The 22,190-nt window shown below is 29.8% G+C and overlaps 1 protein-coding gene across 1 annotated transcript in view; it reads right to left on the bottom strand.

The window, feature by feature from the left end:
• The window catches only part of LOC121120685 (fibroblast growth factor receptor-like 1), a 60,033-nt gene that overhangs the window by 11,154 nt on the left and 26,689 nt on the right, over positions 1 to 22,190 (bottom strand). The window contains exons 6-7 of the mRNA XM_040715551.2: positions 10,125 to 10,321; positions 7,572 to 7,761 (exon numbers count right to left, since the gene is read on the bottom strand). Of these exons, the coding sequence (XP_040571485.1) occupies positions 7,572 to 7,761; positions 10,125 to 10,321 (387 nt within the window). The remainder of the gene's footprint in view (positions 1 to 7,571; positions 7,762 to 10,124; positions 10,322 to 22,190) is intronic.

Here is a 22,190-nt window from a genome sequence, read left to right as displayed (position 1 = left end):
TACTCAATAAATATGAACGGCCACCAAGTTACTTGACATATTTGATCCATTATGAGATGTATGTTCAAAATTGAGGAACTGAATGATATACTCAAGAATATTACCGATAATTTAGAGCCTTCCATTAATTAATGTGGTTCTAATTAGGTATGTTATGACCTTTTAAATATAATTGGTCGTATTCATAGCCTCATATATTTGTTAATATTTAATAAAACGGAGATGTCATAAAAATAAAACGAGTTGATCAGATCTAGGTTTAGTCTGAAAGGAACAATATTCTTATTATCTCTACATTATAGACTATTATACGATTAGACCCCATTATTGTTAAGTTTCCAAACGTTGTAAATTATGTCCAACATCCATTTTTCTGCCTCTTATTTCGATAATCTACCTTTTAATCATGATGTGACACTTCGTTGTGTTGACAAAGAAGCTGGTTCTTAATTTTTGGCAAAATAGGATATATTTGGGTCTAAAGAATCCTTTGAAAAGAGAAGTTCATGCTCTAAATGGGCTTCTCCACAACAAGTTATATTTCCGAGGAATCATTACTTGAAAATGGTGACCATTTTCATAGATTATCTCGAAATGTGTGTTCTTGGGCATTTATTTAGATTAAATGAAAAAGACGTTCGGTTGAAGCTTTTTTACTCAAAGGAAGCATTTCAAACATATGTGCCAAATCACTTTTTCTCTATGGAAATGTTCAAAAGTACCCTTGGTCGTTTACATACTCATTATCTGGAAAATTGCCTTACTTTGAGGACAAATATATCAAACAAACCTTACAACGGGGAGGTATCAAGATATTTTTTGAAAACCTCATGAATGAGCATTGTGTTTTTATTCCCAGAAGATTATCTTCTCTTTCGGAAACTTTAATCTCCTTGTTTAGAGAGACCATCACAAAAAAATCATTTAAATGATATATTAAAAATTGATAGTTCCATAAAATGTCATTTGGAATGTGTTCAAATGGAAAGAAAAGACTACAATACACGATTCAGTTATGCTAAATATAATTGGGAGGAAGTTCTATGGTTGAAAATTGAATTTTCGGAGCATAAGTTCATTCCGTATTCATCTATTCTTATGTTTATATAAAATCAATTAATTTGATGTTGAAGATGAAGGAGCATTCATAGTTGAGTCAATGTTATCTTGATACCGATATTTATTTTTTCAAAAAAAAAAATCTTATATGTTCAAGAATTAAAAAAAAAAACCCGTATAAGATGAAAGTTATGTACACAAAAACCGAAATCTCCGAATAATGATCCTATTGCTCAGGTTTAACGAATCCCTTTGAACACTTTGTTGGATAAGCAAATTTGAATACTCAATAATCATAAACTATATTTCATATTAATTTTTTTCTTTGATTAAGCAAAGATCGATGACTTACAACTTATATATATATTTAGTTGAGTTTATAGTAAAGAAGGCAAAGCATCAAAGGGATGAATAATGATAACGTAGAAATATTACCCAATAAGATCCAAAGTATTGTCATTCACTTCTTAAAATTACTAAAATAAAGTAACTCAAAAGGGAACTTTTGCACATCCCATCCATTAAATTTAACTCCGTTTTGTTACTTCATTCCGTCCTTAGTGGTGATAGTTTTGTTTAATTTATATCATACATGAGTGAAGATTTATATATTTTCGTCAAAAATAAAAATCTGATATAATAAAATGGTTCTACATTGATAACATCAAGGAAATTATGAATTTAGAAATATCCTCTGGATTGCTTAAATAAACACTTATTACATGCTTAGAACCAAGGAATAACCGTCCTCCTCATCTTCCAAAGAGAAATTTGTGGTATGGATCCTAACTCTTATTTGATATTCCTCTCAATAATAATACAATTTTATTTGTCAAAGCCTAAAACAGAAGTTGAAGTGAAGGGATTCAGAGGATTCCAATTGAAATATTGGGAGGCATTTGGGGAAAGAGGGAAGAAAAGAGTCAAGACTTTTGTTTTATTATTTGTATTTCAAGTTGTGAGTTGAAGTATACAATAGTCAAAAGAGTTTCTCAGTCTTTAATGTCGACTACGAACCTCAAATAATATAAAGAGAATGAGTTCATTTAATATAGATCCCCAAATTAGGTGTTTCATTGAAGATAACCGGCTCAAATACTCACTTCATTATTAAATCCTAGTATGGACTCGCAATGACAGTATAATTACTTTATCAAAAATTATCGTAAATTAAATTAAAAAAAAAAAAAAAAAATGGGATTTTTTCCTTTACTTCATTTATGCTCAATATTGCTTCTAATTGATGCATCCCATACGTCAAAAGAAATTGAATTAGGGACACTATATATTTATTTTATTTTATTGTGACTCTAAATTTTTGTAATCTTTATGTAGGAATTAGAATAATTTATTAAAAGAAATGAAAGATAATTAGTTGAAGAATACCAATCTATCCCACACTTTTTGAGAAAAAATCCTTATATTATCATTTCTATTTGATTCACCAAAGTTGCTAACATGTACTTTTCTTTTTGATTTACACTCACAAATATTTAGACCATTTTCACATCCCAACATATTACTCGCGGGTATTAAAGTTCAATTACCCGTGTCTACTTGGCTCGAAAAAAGAAAAGAAAAAAAATACGTGGATCACAGGACTTGATCACATGAGTTAGCAACATAAAAAAACACCATTACTCGAATAAGGATTCTAAAATAAATTTGCATTATGTATATGCTACGTCTCTACAAATCTTTTCATTTCTTAATTTTATTTAAAGTAAAGTAAAAATTTATTGAGGGCCATTTAGATAAATCTATTTAAAGCCTCCAACTTTCCCTATATCTCCTTATTCATCTAATTCACCGTCTTAGGGATAAAAGAAATAAAACTGTTTAAGGATTAGAGGAAAGAAACTGTGAAATGCAAAGTGGAAAAAGTATATATGAGTATATAATTTAAAGTCAGTTTCATGATTACATATAATTTATGAATTATTTTACTAGACTCCCATTTCTTATCATTTAACTACATAATGGGCTTGTCAACTGACGATTTTCTACTTCTTTTCCTCCTATAAATGTTCTTCTGAACGTTAATTGGTTGAATTCAAACGAGCCCTTGTTGTTAAGTTGTAAATAATAATTGAGTATTAATACAAAATGTTGGGAAAAATTGGCTAACTGTTACCAACCAGTAGTGGAATGGAACGATTTTCAGAGGGATGCCATGTGAAAAAAAATTGTGGTCCTTTGCTACAGATTTAAGAAATTATTTAACCAAAATATCAATTTTCCACCTTCTTAATATTTAAAACTAAATATATCGGGAGTGTTTTCTTCAGGGCCATTAATTTTAGCAGACAGTCCCAACTTCCATTTAAGACTAAATCTACACCCTTACTTTAGTACCAAAACTTAACAAAATAATAGTGTTTAATAGGCAAATCTGTCAAGCCTAATAATACACAATGATGGTCACTGTTCTCCTTCGTTTTCAGCTCTAACTACAAGCCTTCAATTAAAATACCCTCAAAAAATTTAAAAAAAGAATGAAATCATTGATTTTTTTCTAGAAAAAGTCAATCCTATTTTATATATATATTTTTTAAAGGATATGTCTTAAATGACTTCCTTATATAAGATATTTCGAGATAACCCCTCTTTTAGAAAGAAAAAGGTTTCAATTTTTTTCTTAATTGACCTGTATAATAATTGTTTTTCTTAGTTTGTCGCCTTCTAACTCTTAGTTTTCTATAAAATGTTCATTGCCGGGGAAGAGCATGGGTTCTGTTTCCTCTAATACTGTTACCAATTGATTCTGTACTAATTGTGGGTGAATTTTTTCTGTTTTTTTTTCTTACAGGAGGAAAAGTTGTGAGATACAGTAAGCGAAATGACGTGACAGACGGTGTGCAGTCGTTATTTAATAATGAACTTTGAGTCCTCTGCGACAGCTGTATAAGAGTACGTACGACATTGTTTGTTGCTTATGCGGCTAGCCAGAAGTGTTTGGCGTCAATTAAAAAACCATTGATCAACGACGTATATATTCTACAATCGTGGAAAAGGCAGTGTCCTTGTTGCGATCAACACTGGACAGAACAATGTTGAGATGGAAAACTTCTTAAGCCTGGACAGGTCTTATGTCTGGAGAGTGAGGAAGGAATTAAAAGACTCTGTAGGTTATTATGAATTAACAGCAAAGAGGGCTGATCACAAGATGAGATTAGACCGCCAGAGGAATCAGGGTTTCATTATAAATTTACAAAAAATTGTCGATGAGCCATCCAAGTGGAAGTGGACCATTGCTAGGGAACTCAACTCTAAACGGACTAGGAAGTTTGCAGGAGATGATTTGCGATACAAATAATACAACATGCAACGAATTCAACTTCTGACAGAAAATACAAACGGTGTCCTGGTTGTCACTGTTTTTCCCCACTTTGTTGACCCAATCTGATGTCCAGGATCTGAGAGAACCTCTCAAATCTTCAAAATGAGACGGTCATTAAGCCCTGCTCTCGTTTCTGATGTCTAGTCAAGGAAGTTATTGACACCAAAGGCGATTATATTGAATTATATCTTTTTATTTGAGCTTTCATTTAGCATTTGTTTTGATTGAAATTGCATTATTAGTTTAGAAGAAAGTCAATTGAAAAAAAATTGTATTGGTTATTCAATAAAAGTCCCTCCCTGTACATATATACTGTCATACCTTGTCTCCTTATCGAACAAATACCAGATGCGTGTCTAACCCCTCAAAACGAAGTTTTGTCTATCTTTCTCACTCTCTCTCTCAAAGAATCAATGACAGAGGACTTAAGTTAAATTAAGTTAACCAACCAAGGAATAGGTTTAATAATAATCATAATAAGTTATTGAATGGAAAAAAAGTCTAGACCTCTCATCTAAATGATATTATTATTTTATTTCAAACTATTATTTGATAACTTTTTTCCCCATTTGTCAGGATTAAGGCGTCATTCTCCAAAACTTTGTCTTTTTGTCTGTTTGAAGAAAGATAAGGTGAGGCAAGTAAAGTAAAATAAGAAAGAAAGGGGATTCCTAAATCGGAGTACATAACCATTTATATTTATGGTTATATATTATGGTTGTGTTCATATGTATGAGAACATTCCTGGTGATATCTTAACAACAGCAACTCCCTTAAAAAAACTGTATTTTTCGCAAGAAGCTGTAAAATATAAAACATAAAATACAAAAAAAGGATTTGTCCTTTTCATTCTTTCTGTATTCTTTATCAAACCATCTATTCCATACCATTACAAGGAGAATGAGTGTAAAGTAAAAAACTATTCAGATATCTAAATGGAAAATCTGTATGATCTTATTGCATACGAACATATTTGTAAACATGGAATAATACCAACAAAAACTCGGGAAATAAATTATAAGAAATGACTTTTCCCTTTGGTTCTCCTCCCCTTCGAATCTATAATTGACAAATGATGGTTTTTTTATATACAGGGTGGTGACACTTTGAAATTCTCCACTAACCACTCTTAAAGAGAAAATCAAAATAGTTATAATTTTTCTTCATTTTTTTTTTAAATAATGTGTAATTATTCAAATGTTGAGGTTCAGGCGATGACACATTTCTTTCATCAGAGTTAAAAGCTCAAATATTCCCATACAATGAATTTCTGATTAATAAACCCCCACTTATAATCAATAAGCCCTTTGAGAGCGTCAATATTTGGATGACGAGTATGACAAGCCTTCCTCTCAATTACGCCTCTAAAATATTAATATAAAAGACTGATATGTGAAACTTGTTTGAACTTTCTTAAGCCACAATTTCTCAAAATTGCCTACAAAATATTTTTGACTTTTTTTGTGAGATGTGTGCTCTGTAACGTGTTGTTTTCAAAGAACCCCTCCATCCACATAATTAATTTTATTCTATCCAGGTTAGGACGACGTTCTAGAGCAGTGGTTTCAAAACTTTTTGAGTTCGACCCTTAAAATATGTGATTACACAATGTGCGACCCTTACATAAAATTTGGAGTACATTTTATACAAATAGATTACTTAAAGGGAAAATAACACCTATAATATTCATCCCAAAGGCAAAAGATATTAGTCTTTTGATTATGTTGATGATAAATAAAGTTTTTAATTCTACATGTATGTATTGAAAAATATAAAAAATACAACAACCAAATAATTGAATATATTATAAATATAAAATTAGTGACATGGCACATGGCCCAAGCCTTCAAAAATAAATGGCACTACGTTATTTTTATTCGCCTCATTTTCATTTACAACCAACCCTCAAAAGACAGCTGTCAAAATTTCATGACCATCTATTCCTTAGTTTATGAGTTATTGTACTAATTGTGACGTTACTTTTCTTATTTCCGAAACAATGGATCAAAAACAATTTCGTGTTTTAATTTTACTCTATTTCTTGATGGGAAAAAATAATGTTCAAGATAATTAATAGGTTTTGTTTTAAATTTTTTACTCAGCAACTCGAAGATCCTCCTCTACGTGTAGTCAAGATATGTATTTATTTTTTATCAAAGTTCATACGAAAAGGTAAATAAGTTGAACCAAATGGTATAAATAAATCTAAAGCTGTTTTATCTTTTTTCACCCCAAAACTTCTGTTATATCCTTTACCACCTCTTTGAGTTGATTATTATTGTTCGAAAGCTGGAAACCATGATCCTCTTTTGTGAAATGAACAAAGAGGCAGTGAGTGAATCATTGACTCATCTTGAGGTAGAATTAACTCCTATATCAAAAGCTTAAAGTTTCAGCTACATGAAGTCATCTTTTTTAATTACGTTTGGTGTTATTGGGGCTTTTGTATAGCAACAACCCAATGGTTATATTTCATAGCCTCACCCTGTATGTAATGTTTATTTAATTTCAGTCTTTGAATCATTTTGAAATAGAAAATATGTACGAATATAATATGTAAATGACATAACGCTAATCCACTGAATCGGAAATAGTTCCTATTAGAATTATTTCAAAGGGGTTAATAAAACACCCCTCAAAAGGTAAAGGAAGGAACAGCAGCCTTAGGATAGTATAACAAAGGATGGATTACTTACTCTTCCCCTTTGGAGATTTTATTACAGATATTTCATGTACATACTACATACAAACGAATTGCAGAGGCATTTGCAAGTGGTATTATATTTTTGTGAAAAAATTTGCATCATACTGACTATATGTATGGTTCATATCACTTGAGAGTGAGAAAAAATGCGAAAAGTTACGATTCTATAGTTTTGCTTCTTTTTTTTTTTTTGCATTTTACTGCTCAACTTTTATATAGTACATACATTTTTTATAAGTTTTTTTTTATATTTATGATTTTTATTTTATATCTTTTGACTCACTTATTTTAAGAAATACACTTAAGAGGCATATTCTCTTTGTGTTACACTTTAAAAAATATACTATATATTTTAAAAATAGATTTTTACTCCAAAATAGGACAAAGTTTTGACGTCTGAAGTTTGAATCAACGAGTAACTCGATAGCTTTATAAATATTTTATTTCAATAAACATTTGTAACGTTACCTTGTGCTCCTCCCTCCTTCCCAGGTGCTGGACGATTGATATGAAGGAATATTTCTTTATGTGTATGTCCCACTTGATTGTTGACCAAACAAATGTAACGGCCTTTAGAGTAAGGCATTGTCGACTCTACTAGAAGGGTAGAGTTGTAGTAGCCACCGGAGCTTGTCGTTTTAGATTGAGGATGTAAGATCTGTAAGATAAAATATAGATAAGAGAGACCGGGGATAGTTGCAACACGTTTAGTTTTTGGCTCAATTACTCGATGTTGGTTTGAGTCAGACACGCCAAAATTTAAAAAAAAAAAATATATATGTATAAGTAATGTAAGAGGAAAACTAAAAAATATATATTTTCCGTAGGGTGGTATGACAGTCTGTAGCTTTTGTTTTTAAAAAACGGCACATGCTGTTAATGATTTTGAAAGAGCCTCTATATGAGTAACATCCATCTATTATCTAAAGTATTATCATTCAGGGAGTTGGATTATTTTGTCGAAAAACGGCACCACTATATGACACTTTATGTACAAATTAGTGTAAGTTAAAAACGTTCATGCCCTGTTAAGGTTTCATTAATATAAGAGTATTGATAAAGGTCTATTTCAGTCACAAATGTTGATTAATTTTCATTTTTATTGAGAAAAGAGTTGTATAATAATAATAGTTGTAGTAAAAATAAATCCCTTATTTTTTTGAACAAATGTCTTTAGTATTGTGTATCTCGCGTCTAAAAAGTACAATCGGATTACACTATATAGCGTGTGAACGATAAGATTTTATACTAAAGAAAACTTTCAAAAAGTTTTAATTGTTTAACTTAGTACTGTTTGAGCACGCGTCAAAGATGGAAACCAGCAAAGAGAAAATGCGCTATATTTTACAGCTTTTTTTCGACAAAGGCGAAAACACGAGCCAGTGGCTGAAAATGTTGAAAGAATTAATGGTATTGATACTTTAAATCAACATTTTCAGCCCCTTGGCTGGCAATTTCCCCTCTGTCGGAGAAAAACTGTAAAATATGGCGTATTTTCTCTTTTAAAATTATCTGAATGGAATCAACGTAACCAAAATTGTACGTGATTTTTGATGTTAAATATACACCAGGCTCTGGAAGGCCGATTTTCGAAAATGTGGATAAAATCATGGAAATTTTCCAGTTTGACCGTCATTTAAGCCCTGTTTTGATTGCTAAAAAGGGAAATAAATAATAACAATTAAATTATTTTGGATTTCTTTTTTCTATACCTAATATGTAAAAACTTCATTGTTTACCTATTTATTTTTGGATTTATTTATTTCCTTTTTTTTTATATATAAAATAATATTCAATTATCACAGACTTTTAAAAAATGTACCAATTAATCTTTAGAAATTTATGTTCAAAACAAAAAACAAAAAAATACTCAAATCGACATTGCTGCTGAACTAGAGAGATTAAAAACAAATCATCATATGCAATCTTAATTATTTACGCTTCAAATTTATTCCTTTGGCGTAAAAACAATTCAATACCCGTTACATTATTCATTTTCAAACAAAAAAGTATTCCCTATTTAAATGACATTATCTCATAATTGGATCATTGTATATAAAATATAAGCACATATTTGAAATAAAAATAATATTTTGTAAAAAATAAAATAACTATTATGGGGAGAATCGATTTTTATCTTAGTCAAAAGTAGTCTTAAACCTATAAAAAAAGTTAAAATACTCAAATTAAGTTTCAAAAACTTGATTTGATTCCGAAAATGTAAAGAAAGACTCGTTATCGGCTCGACAAGAAGTATTGAAATCGATTATGAATCTAAAAGGTTTTTGAAAACTAAAATGTTGTTGACTTTTGTAATTTAAATGATATAAGTTAAACAAAAATTTATGTTAAAAACTGACTCCATTTATATAATAATATTACTTTTACCCCTCAAAATGATTTCTTATCCAATTATTTTAAAGAAATTATCACAAAAAAAATATAGTTTATTCTACAATAATCTGCAGTATATTACAAAAGCAATGTTTTGTAAATTTTGTGACAATTGATTTCTTGATAATTAAGTAAAGGGTCTGTTTCTCTTATAGAAGAATTTGTGATAAGGAGCTTTCACCTGTTTTGCTAAAATAGCTTCTTTATATTGCAATTATGAACAGACGTTGCGTCTTATAAGTACTTATAATATTGATCAATTTAACTATCGTTAGAAAAACAAAACAAAAAATACTACAAATAAAATAAGTAGACATAATAAACTTTCTTTTACATTGAAAAATAGTCATCTGCAAAAAACGGACATTTCAAATGAAATGACTCAAATTTTAACGAGGAAGGGACCCGAATATATATTTTTATTCTTGCAAAGATTGAATAGAATAAATGTGCAGACATATATCGTGTATATATATGCAAACTGAATTAATAAGATAATAGGGGAAAATAACAATGAACAAATTATATCAACATAAACCTATGTATAAAATATTCATAATGAAAGTGGTTGAAGAAAACCCCATCTCCCACTTTATAAATGCACCCACATTTACAAAATAAACTTACTTCAAAGACATAGTCAAAGACAACAATGGTCTTATTCTTATTTTTCGGTTCTTGATGTTTATGCAACTGCTTCAACCACTGGATCTGCGTTGGTCCCAAACTCTGGACTTGGCACGCAAAGAGTATACTTTGTCCATACTCAGCAGTGACATTACTGGTACCGATCCCATCCAGCATATGTGGAGGTCCAACTTTTTCTGTAAATAAATAAGTAAATGGGTTATTTTCAATAATATTATTTGTATAGGCTTAGGAAATTAGGCAAATTTGGAGAATTAATTTGGTATGGTCGGGTAATTACTTAAACCGATATTTTAATTTAAAATTGAAAAAAGAATTAAAAAGACCGTCTATTTTTAAAGAAATGCATCGCAAAACTGTATTTTTATAAAAAAATAAAAACGTAATTCAATTAAACTTGTTTGATAGAAAAAGATCATTTCATAAAAAAGTTATAAAAATATATATTTCATAAAATAAGATAGAAAATGTCAAAAAACAAATGTATTTTATAATTAAAGATATCCCTGATATTTTATTGATTTGGACCAGCGGCGATTGTAATTATAAGTAGACCTTTAATGGTCTACTTATAATTAGCATTTTTAAAATATAAAAATTATTATTGTTATTGTAAAAGTAATATGTAAGTGTAAGGTAATAATATTTAAGTTTCAATAATATGTTGTCCTTCTAAAAAAGTATTCTCTCATACATCCTTGATTATTTTTAATCACTAAAAATATTGGAAAAGTCTCTTCATATCCCTTTCATTGTTCTATTGAACATTTTGTGTAAAAACAATAGAGTTTAGGCTCAGTTCTGATACACAAAAGGGTGACATACATACGCTAAAATGATTTACCATAAACATTCTTACAAGAGCTAAAGTAATGGTGTTTCTTTTATGTGTGAATGTGTTGTTGATATGTTGAATGAATCCTTTTTTCTTAGTCAAAAGAATCTTTTTTTTTTTTAAAGAATGAGAGGATATTATTTTTTTGGTTTCAATAGATATTCCTAATTATAAAAAAAGTTGATTATTTTTCATGTATTTTCCAATCTCTTAACACTAATGAGAGATTATAGCCCCTTCTTGAAAGCAAAGTCTTTTGAGGTACGCTCCTTTAATTTGTCACTTTCTATTGAGAAATAGGAAACACTCATATAATGGTCAAAATGACTTCGAAATTATTTTCAAAATAATTTTTTTAGATTTTTTACGAAGCTGGAATTCAAATGATTTACTTAGTTATTTTTTTGAATAAATCTATTAAATAAATGATAATGATGTAAAAATTGCTACAATCCTAGCGAGCGGATAATTGAAATAAAGTATAGCTGGTAAACTACAAAAGTTTGTTATCTTATTAGTTATTCCTTCCTTTTTTTTTTTATAATTCAAGCCTTATAAGCAGGCAATGAGTACAATAATGATATCTACCAACATGTATGTCCACTCTAATAATTAAAATATTTTTATGGCATTCCCCAGATCTGTGGTACTTGCATCCGGATATAGACTCGAAATGTAAGCGATCACTTCAGTTTGTAAATATTTATACGTTATATTTACATCTTTTATTCCCCTATTTGACAGAGAGTTGTTGGAGGATCGAAAAGTTCTATATCCTATTTTAAAAAAATGTTAAATTATGTAGCTCTATGCATACCTAGCGAGGTATGCATAGAGCAAGGTTCTTTGAAGTGAGTCATTACGTCTGCAATCGTTATCAAATTCCTCTGTTTCATTGTATTAGTGGCAACTAATAGAATGAAATAATATTAAAAGTTTTAGTACTAACTGTGCTTTTTTTTCTTAAACCCAACCCTTTTTCAACATTCCTCACAACTCTAGGTTGGCCAGCAGGGAGGTTGCAATATCCTCCTAACTTTGATGATCTCTATCAGAAGGTGGCATGGGATTCTTTTGTAGGAGAACAATCCAAAGTCAACCTTAACGGCCCTCCTGATGGTCCCAGCAGCCACGGAAAAGTAGCTGGTGAGGTGATTCATCTATTTGGTTGGTCCGTTTTGATCTTCTTTTCCAATCTGTACAGGAACTCCGTATCTCCACTTTGGCTTTCATGTAGAAGTATTATCCACCATTCTTCATCTTAACCACCTTGAAAGCTAGTCTTCTAGAGCACTTCACAATGTCCATAATCATAACCCTCCTCAACTACAGCATCTAAGGGATCTGATATGCTCTGCTGTTTGGATTATTCATGATGACGAAATGCTTATTATAGTTTGTTTATGTACAAAAAAAATGGCTGAACCAGAACGGAAAAAATAATAATTAAGCCTTCCTATATGAATGAGAACATTAACAGTCCACGTATGGCTGCCCAGACTTGTATATCTATGTAGTAGCAAAATACCATATAGACCGGCTTTGGTTCAAAGTACCATTTTCCAGACGAATACCCCTAACTGGTTAGTTAACATGAAGAAATGAAGTTTACTGTATTTAAGTTGAAAGAGGGGTCGAAGTCAAAACTCCTACTAATTGAAAACATAATTAAACCTTTCTTGCTACTTGATTGATTGAATGATAAGGAATGAATAAAAGGTACCTTGTTTGTGTTTTCCAATTATTTTTAATTATTATACCTATGAGTAGGTACATGTACAAGGTAACTCAGAATATGTACTAAACAAGCAGGTTGACATTTTTTCATGACTTATAATTTTTAATTAAGAGTAGCAGTGTTATGATGGTTAAAAAATAAGATCATACAAGGAAATTTTGATGGCCGTTTTAGGGGGAGGGAATGGATGGCAAGTGCCAGGCTCTACAGTAGAAAGTAACACGTTATTGCTTTTGTAGAAAAACAAAAAGCAATACTTTTTAATATTCAGATTAAGTGTGTCTTTTTAAAAAATACCGCTCATATTTGTCTGTGTCTCAGACACACGAATGATTTATTGACGGATTCCCGTCAAATCTCGAATTAATGCTGTGTCTTACTTCAAAAGACAGCTCTCCAAATTTCATGACAATCTGTTCTTCGGTTTTTGAGTTATTGTTCTAAATTTGACCCTACTTTTGTTAGTTCTAAAACAATGGATTAAAAACAATTTTGTGTTTTAATTATACAAAGTTTATAGATGGGGAAAAATACCGTTCGAGATTCAAAAGTGTTTTGGAGACTCTGCTCTATCAAGGAAATTAAAAAAATAATAATTTAAAAAAAAATTCTAATAATTTTAAAAATAGACAATTTTGACGCGAAAAAAATAATTTTTCTTTATTAAGCCCAGCACTATTCAGTGCATCTATTACTTAGGTATGTAAGCTATATGCAGCTAGGCAAATGCTTTTATACATTGTATATCTCCGACACGTATAATTTTTCAAAAATTCTGCTTTGGTACACTCTAAAAATAATGACTTTTTTTTTAACAACAGCCACAATCCCTTAGTCTTATGTGACCGCACTCGTATATACATATATGTAATTATAGCCCTTTATCGCCACATATTTTAAAACCATCACAGGAGTGCTCCTATATCCATTTTTTGAGCCACCCTTCTATAAAAACATGTTATGGAATGCTATTACTAAAAAAAGAACATGTTTTAACGAAATGAGAAAAAATTTGAACATTGTAAGGAGAAACCAAAAGAGTTAACTGTATATGTCAATCATTATAGGGAAGAATGGGAAATCAATAACAAGGAGTATTCTTCAAATAACATGTTTGGAGCGTCAACATACAAACAATATTGAACAAAAATCACGAAAAGGATAAAATCCCACTGAATATATCATATATAAATAGACTCAATATTTCCCAGACATATTTTAGACTATTATCAGGGTTGCATTCAAATTTCTGTGATAACTTGAGATAATTAAATAACATGAATTATAGCCTTTATTTTATTTATGAGATATATCTTGGCCCTACATGGTCTTTTAAATATAATCAGTCAATTTATCATTCTCTCTGACGATCAATTTTTGCTACTTTAAGTGCAATTCCCTGTTCCTTTAAATGCTTAATAATATTAATTTCTTGATAGAAATAAGAATATCAACATAATCCAGACTCAATTATAAAAAAAAATCGTTCTAGCTAGCTTTTGTGTTGATTGTACAATGAAATCAACATGCGTAAAAATATTTTTTCTTTATCTACAAATAATATCGCCTACAACATAGGTTAATAAAAATATTTGAATGTCTTCGACATTTCAAACAAGGAAAAATTTATAAAATAATAAAAAAAAGATTTAAAGAAGAAATGTGTGAATTTTGTATGTATTTCTGTTTTTTAATTTCCATATGTCAATCATTTTAAGTTAGACTGTCTCGTTTTTGGCTTAATATGGTTTTCCCCTTCACAAATACCTTTTTGCTAGGGGCAATACAAAAACTGGCTTTAGTAAAGTTTGAGACCTCTCAGGCCATTTTAATTATAGAAAATTTAGATTTTTTTTTTCAAATAGAAATTGTCCACTTTTGAGCACATCTTAGACCCCTTAAATTATTGAAAGTTAAAAATACACAATATTTTTATCTCATAAACCAAATATTAATTAATATAAATGATATAATTTTGGACTCAAATCATGATTGTCTTAAATAGACGATAAAAGAGGCCCAAGTCTGGCCAAATTCGACAAAAAAATAAGAACTTTTTTCAAATCAAAATAGTGTGTCACTCCAAAGATAAACATTTCAAAATTCAGTTTTTAATTGTCTCCAACAACAAAAAAAAAAAAAAAAAGATTGGAAAATTAGTTACCCAAAAACAAAATGGTATAATATATCTAATATGTAATCAGGGGTACAACTAGAGCTATATAAAGAAATACTTCAGTAGGTGCACAATCTGAACAGTTTGTTTTTTCCAAAGCCTTATTCTTTAATTATTGAAGAGATAACATAAAAGAATAAAATGCTTGTGCACACGCTTATGTGCTGACTACTGATGTGAATGACTACTGATTTGTTGAGGGGGGGGGTATACAGATTGCGACAGGGAAATTTACCGCAATCAAGAAGCAAAATCAAACCCAAAATCTTCCATTTCTATGGTTGAAAAACTGGTCGACTGTATAGATCTTCTTCTTTGAGACATCTGATTCTTCAAGTAGTTAAGGACTTTTTTTGCATGTCTCAAGCGTTAAGGTCTTCTTCCTGTCGATGAGGATATGTCTTGGAGTCCTGACAAAGCTCTTAAGGTCGATGTCATTATGAACTGCCTTACTGATGGTGATCACGTCCATGTTGAACTTTTCAGTAAAGCGGTGCATTGCTACTGTTGGATCTTCCTTGATCTTGGCCTCCAGGGACTTGAAAAATGTTTCATCTCACTTCAACCCATTTTCTCCATTCCTGCCTTCCTTTCCCATTCTCCTTGACCACACTGATTTTCAGACTGTTCTCATGGTCACACTGACAATATCTGATAATCTTTTTTGATCAACATCCGCGTGGAGTAGATCCAAAATCCCTTTGCCTTTTTGATTCCTGTTCACTCATTTGTCGTCCCATTTTGATCAAATCAAAACAAAGTGCAAGAGAGACAGCACATGTATCGGAACATGTCTTGAAATCCCAACTGAAACCTTAATTAACCTAAAACAAACTAATTTTAATGACACGTAAAAATTCCGAGTCGCACTTTGTACATAAGTGTAAGCCCTTCTTGGACATAGAGTTGACTTGAGGATCGACAATATTATCAATGCTATTTCTAGATAGAGAGTGGGATTTGTATTATTTCCTTCATGTCATAGTTACTTGCAGCTAATCCAATAAGACGTTATAAAAGCTATGCTGCTCCTTTCTAAAATTTAAATTGTTTTGTTTTTTTAATTAACGTTCCGTCAAGTCATATATTTTACAACACTAGCTACATTATTCATTTTACGAAACCCAGGAGATCTTATAAGTATTTACCTATCAACCACCAACCAACCAACCGTACTTGAGGAAACCCTATTCCATATTCTTTTGTTAGAATAATACCAATATGAAGATGTATAAATGAAAGTTACAAAATACGTAGAAAGAAAGAAAAATATCCATAATCGATAGCGTTTTTTATTCCCTTTTAATATTGTAGTTCTTGGATGGAAATAAAATTAACTTTTTATTTTAAAAGCAAATAAAAACCTTTTTTTTTCTCCATTAAATAATAATAACAATATCATATAAAAAAGTAAATAAAAATATCAAAAGACTCTTAATGTTGAAAATGACTCATTCATCAACCTTTGAATAAATAAAAAATAAGTTTGATATCTTTTTACTAATAACTAGAGTTGTATATTATAAGCACTTCCGGTATTTAAAAATAAAAGAGACAAAAAATGAAAAAATAGTAACCCAAACAATTTGAAGTCTTTTCGGAGAAGCTAACAGCTTAACTTTCGTGACCTTATCAGCACCAAGAAGTTGGAAAAAGCAATAATTCTACTCCGTATTTAGCAAAGAAATTACTCCGTTTTCGACCCTCAATTCCAACAAGGACTTACACTTGCAAATCCCAAGTCCCTCATTATTACTCTCCGTAATTTATAGGAACCCACAAAAATTGAATTTAGGTGTTATTTCTTAAATAATAATTTTTGGAAGATCCACTTTTTGGTTGCAACAACAAAAATTATCACAGTCGGCTTATGTTATATTTTATACAACTATTGGATTTGTATAGACTGGGTAAAAAGACTTATGGCACTACACTACATAATTCAATGAACTTTGGTTTGCAGTTTATTCTTTGTACAAATGAAAAAGTTTTTTGTAACCTTATCCTCATTAACAGCACTAATTTTATATACTAAATATATCAACTAAATTTTTAATCTATTTAATTGAATTTTTCCTCAATGTTTTCAAAAAGCAAAGAACCATTGATGAAATAAACAATAAATCTTTTTAAACCAATTTGTAATGGTTTAATACTAATATTCACTTTTGACCTTGTATTTGCATGTGTTGACCTATCTAAATTAAGCCATTTTTTCGTTCTTTAAGTTTTTGGTACTCCTTCCTACTTATTCACGTCATAATTAAAATGAGATCTTGATGATAATAACAGTTTAATATTCAGAGTTTTGAAAAATACGTTTTTTATGAGAATTAATGTCCTAACATACTTTATGCAAAAACTTTTTAATTTTCAAAAAAAAGTTAAAAAAAATATGAAATGAAGTGCAATAATAATAAAGAAAGGGATAAGTTATGCTTTCGAAATGTGTGCATAAGTAAAAAATTATTCTAATCAAAAATTATCAAGACTAGTACAAAAGTTACTTTTAATATACAATTTTTTTTTACACCAACTCGAAAATCTCAATATACAAATATCTTAAAATGTGTACCAATTTTCACAAACAACTACAGAATTTTTCTTTTAAAAATGGATAAAGATTCTAAATTGAAAAAAATGTGAATAAATTCTTATTCACTTTGTGGGCGTTATTTCTTTAGGTATGTTTCGTACAATCAAGGGACTTTTTTATGATAAAGTAATGAAAATCTTAGAAATATCCGGTTATTTAATATGAGTTATCTGTTCATCTCCTTCGCACCCTTTGAACAGATGATTAATGGAACGGGTTTTATATTGCGTACTATGTGCTGGGAGAGGGGGATTACTATGTATCTACAAACACATATCAATATTTGAAGCATCCTCAACTTACAAAAAAGATACCCTCTACCCTCAGTAGATGGATTACAGCCTCTTCTACTTTCTAACCTCTGTTCATCAAATATTTATCTAATATAAGGAAAGATCTCTCTGTACAAAAATTAACAATAAATATTTGTATAATTTCCTAACTAAATATTATATGACTACCATTCTGGCCTTCACTCAATCAAACCATGTCAAACCTTACAACTTTAATTTGAAGAAAAAAATATAATAAAATGATTACGTCTTAATGAAAAGAATAAGTTTAAAAAAAAATAAAATAAAATAAAAAACCTGGGAGAAAGCGCGTAATGAAGTTGACATACATTAAAATGCTTTTTTTTTTTTTTTTTTTTTTTTTTTAACTTATAAATGAAATTGTAAAGAGTCATTAAGAGTAAGAGAAAAGGGGTCACCTGGACTTCTTATTTTTTTTAAAGAAATGTTCTAAGTAAGTAAAAATTATGCGTCTCTTTTTTTGAAGTAGGATTATATATATTTTTTGTGTTTCTTTTTAGACTGTTTTGACAGGGTATATTAAGTACATATATAAGTTGAGTTGTAAATTATAAGCGCTTGCCAACATTTAAAAAAATCCCCGAAAAATGACATGGTAAACTCGACAGTTTGAAAAACGTAGAGGGTGCTACCAACTTAGCTGTCATGACTTTTTATGAAATAAGCAGAGAAAGAAAGTAAACGTAAATCCCACTCCATATCTAGCAAGGATATATACATAAATTACACGGTTTTTGATCCTATACAGCAATTCAGGCTGAGGTCAAAGGTCGAAGTGACTGTGTCCAGACGCTGGGATTTGTGTTCAGAATCCAGCTAATCGTCAATGATTTCATGTGTTCCCCTAAGGGCTCAGGCTGAAAATTAATGATAACCAGGACGTTCTATAGACCATCTTGTAACCCTGGATCGATATGACTGCCAATGGGAGGCCTTGCATGTGACAGGAAGACTTGGCTCCATGCTACACCTCAAAAAAAAGTTTCAAATGGCTTCAAGAATATTTGGACGACTTTATCTTGCCGTATTTTTGACCTTTTGAAAAACAAACCAGATCTTAATCCGATGGATTTTTTTAAGGGAAGTGGCTCGTTCGCTCTTTCGGCTTTTATTATGAATCAATTTCCTTGCTATAAATTATTTTTCATACCAGCTATTGATGAAACTTCAACAGATGTAATTATGCAGTACTACAAACCCCATAGAAATCAGTCTTAGACCTGACAAAATTAATCAGAAACGTACTTTTCTAAACAGATTAATCATTAACAGAGATATATCTATACATAAAGAAAAAATAATAATTATACCAGCTTTTGGAATTAAAATAAAAACTTGCACGCAAGAAAATGCTTCGAATTTAAAGCTTCATATATAAGTCTATAAAACAACTACTCAACAAATATAAAGAGAAAAGGGCAATTGTATTATGTAGTCTCCAAAAATAGTAATAATTTATTGCCAAATTTTGAAGTGAAAAGAATTTACTGAGTAACATAAATTATTATCACAAGTTTCAATAACTCACATATATGTATATATTTTTTCAAGAAATATATATGTAAGTAGATATTACATAAAATACAAGGATAAATTATTATTATCTAACATAGAGTCAGTTTATATAGACAGATAGACAGCCAAAAGGATATTTCCCCCCTTTTAAATACATGAACATTATATAGATTCAACATAAATACGACTATATTATTTAATAAAATCCTTTTGTGAGGATTCTATATATGAATGTATTTGGTCAATGATTTCAATTGTATTTATATACCATGATAGTAAGACGGGTAGATAAAGAATATTATTATATACAGACCTACTTATAAAGCCCCTTTTAGAAGCCCTGTACTTTTTGACAAAATTTAGTTCTCATAAAATAAATTTATGAGAACTAATGCCAGGAGTTACGAAAAACCTTCCAACGTGATGCATCAGCACAAAATCTATCTGGAATAAATATCTAGAAAATGAGATTTATATATTTTTTTTTACTTCATAACCTAATATTTAATGAACAAATTTGGCCCATTTATGTGTTTTATATTCAAATTTCTGGGGCAATATAAAATCCCAAATAATGTGAACTATCGTTTAAAACATTTATTTGATAAATAAGACTCAATTTGGCCTTTTAAAAAGAACTTATTATCTCTTAATTAGGACAATGAATTTTGGGTCACACTTTAAGTTTAGTTTCCAATGTTCTCATAGGTTGTAGAACAATTGGCAAAATACATTTTTGCTGAAGGTCTAACGGACATTTAGCCAACGGACAATTTGGGACATTTGGCCTAAAAATAATATTTATTATATTGATTATTTTAATTCATTTTTAAATAATAATAGGATAAATAGGTATTGTTCATATGCTTATTATGTCATATCGGAAAATTAGTTAGTGTTATTTTGCCGAATAGTATTTTTTTATTAATTATACTCTTTCCTGATCATTATATAAACACAAAATACACCGAATGTAGTTCAAATCTTTACTGTTGTACACTTTAAGTAAATTAAATAATAAACAAACACGAGAGCAACACAATGATTATTAAATATTATAATTTATCATTTTAATTTAATTAAGATATACAATCGTATACATCAATATATTAAATATCATATTTTGGCAAATGTCCCAAATGCAAATTGTCCTTCGGTAAAAATGTTTTCTTCTAATACTTTGATTATGGTACTTTTAGAGTTAATCAAAATATTATATTACTATAAATAAAATACATTTACTTAAAGCATACAAATTTTAAACATTATCAATGTTGGGATAATTATTTTAACTTGCTTTAGTGTTGACTGGTCAGATATTCTCTAAGAAAAATTTTAATAACCTAAATTTAAAAATATGCTTTACCAGAGCTATTGAAAAGGCAATAGCCAACGTATCTAGTGATAAAAAGATGAGTTATTAATATAACAACCTTTTTCATCTGAAATTTACCATTTTTATTACATATTTGAACTAATAAGAGATGTCAATAATATGATTTTAAGGGCGCATATGAGCCTGTGGGTTATTAAATTGTCAGTTGATTTGTCACTCTTGCTCTAGAACCTTGTATACATTAAACACGTGTACGTTCTATGTTGGTATATACGTATGTACAGTATATACATACATACCTCTGTACATGTTTAAGTGTTTACCGTCTACATTATGTACATCTAAAGTGAAGGTAGATTATACAAATAGAACAAAATTTATAACGGAAGCCACGTGACATAGATTGTCAATATTTGTAGAAAGTGATTGTATTCAGAGGATATTCATCCTATGTTCAAATATATACTCGTCGTTGAAAATGTCTTTAGAAATCCGGGGTTTTTAATACATACATATACTTGGTATATATTCCTTCAACAGTAATTGAAGGAGTAATGACTCATCATTATACCTTTAGGAGGGTTCTATGGCGTGGAAGGAGGCATGGAGGGGTGTGTTGATAGGGGTAATATCCAATGCGAGAGAGAGTGAGTTGAAGGAAGAAAAATCATGTGTATTTTCTCTTTAGTTAGACATTACCTGGGCAACATTATGAGTACGAAAATAATGAGTAGTAAACACTCCCTAAAATAGATTATATAATCTAGAAAGCTTTCAAAATGTATAATCTCTACATATATCCTATAATAAAAAACTTATCACTCTTTGACATGACAAATCTTTGTTTTAGTGTAACTTTTTGCAAAAAAAATTATCTATCTCATTAACAATGACTTTGTATAATAAGAGAAAAATTGAGTACAACTTTAAATATCCTCCTTTTCATTTATTCTAAAGATATCCACAATAATTAAGTCTTCATTCTTCAGGTTTTTAAAAACATGAAGGCGGAAAGAACTACCGCCTTGTCTTCTTCGTTAATGCTAAGCCCTGAATATACTAATCTTTCGAGGAAATGCGTAATTTACTAGTACTGTGCTTGTTCATTTTGCAAAAAAATTATCTGCAGTTAGATTCTGTGAAACATATTTCTAAATTTTGGAATCCTCTGATGCAATATTAAGAACCAAATATAATAAATCTATTTAATAAGGATTTCCCAATAAGAGGTGATATTTTGATATTCAAAGAAAAATGGGTTTTTTTTTTTAGATAAATGAGCAAATGTTTATTTCAATGTAAAGAAAAAGATATACCATTAATATTGGAAAGCAATATCAGACAAATCGTCGCCACAGCTACGCTTTCAAGACTGTATCCTTTTTTATGAAATTTTATAATGTGATCTCAAATTAATCTTATACACATCACATAGCATGGGATTTTAAAAGCATTTATACATTTTTGTTGCAATTATACACCAAAGATGCAACAAACAGGAAATTTTCAACGTACACTGTGTGAATTTTCTAAAT

Source organism: Lepeophtheirus salmonis, chromosome 6 (assembly GCF_016086655.4).
Source record: "Lepeophtheirus salmonis chromosome 6, UVic_Lsal_1.4, whole genome shotgun sequence".
Classification (NCBI taxonomy): Eukaryota; Metazoa; Arthropoda; class Copepoda; order Siphonostomatoida; family Caligidae; genus Lepeophtheirus; species Lepeophtheirus salmonis.
The sequence above is the reverse complement of the archived record's forward strand: the minus strand, read 5'-3'. Positions and strand labels throughout refer to the sequence as shown.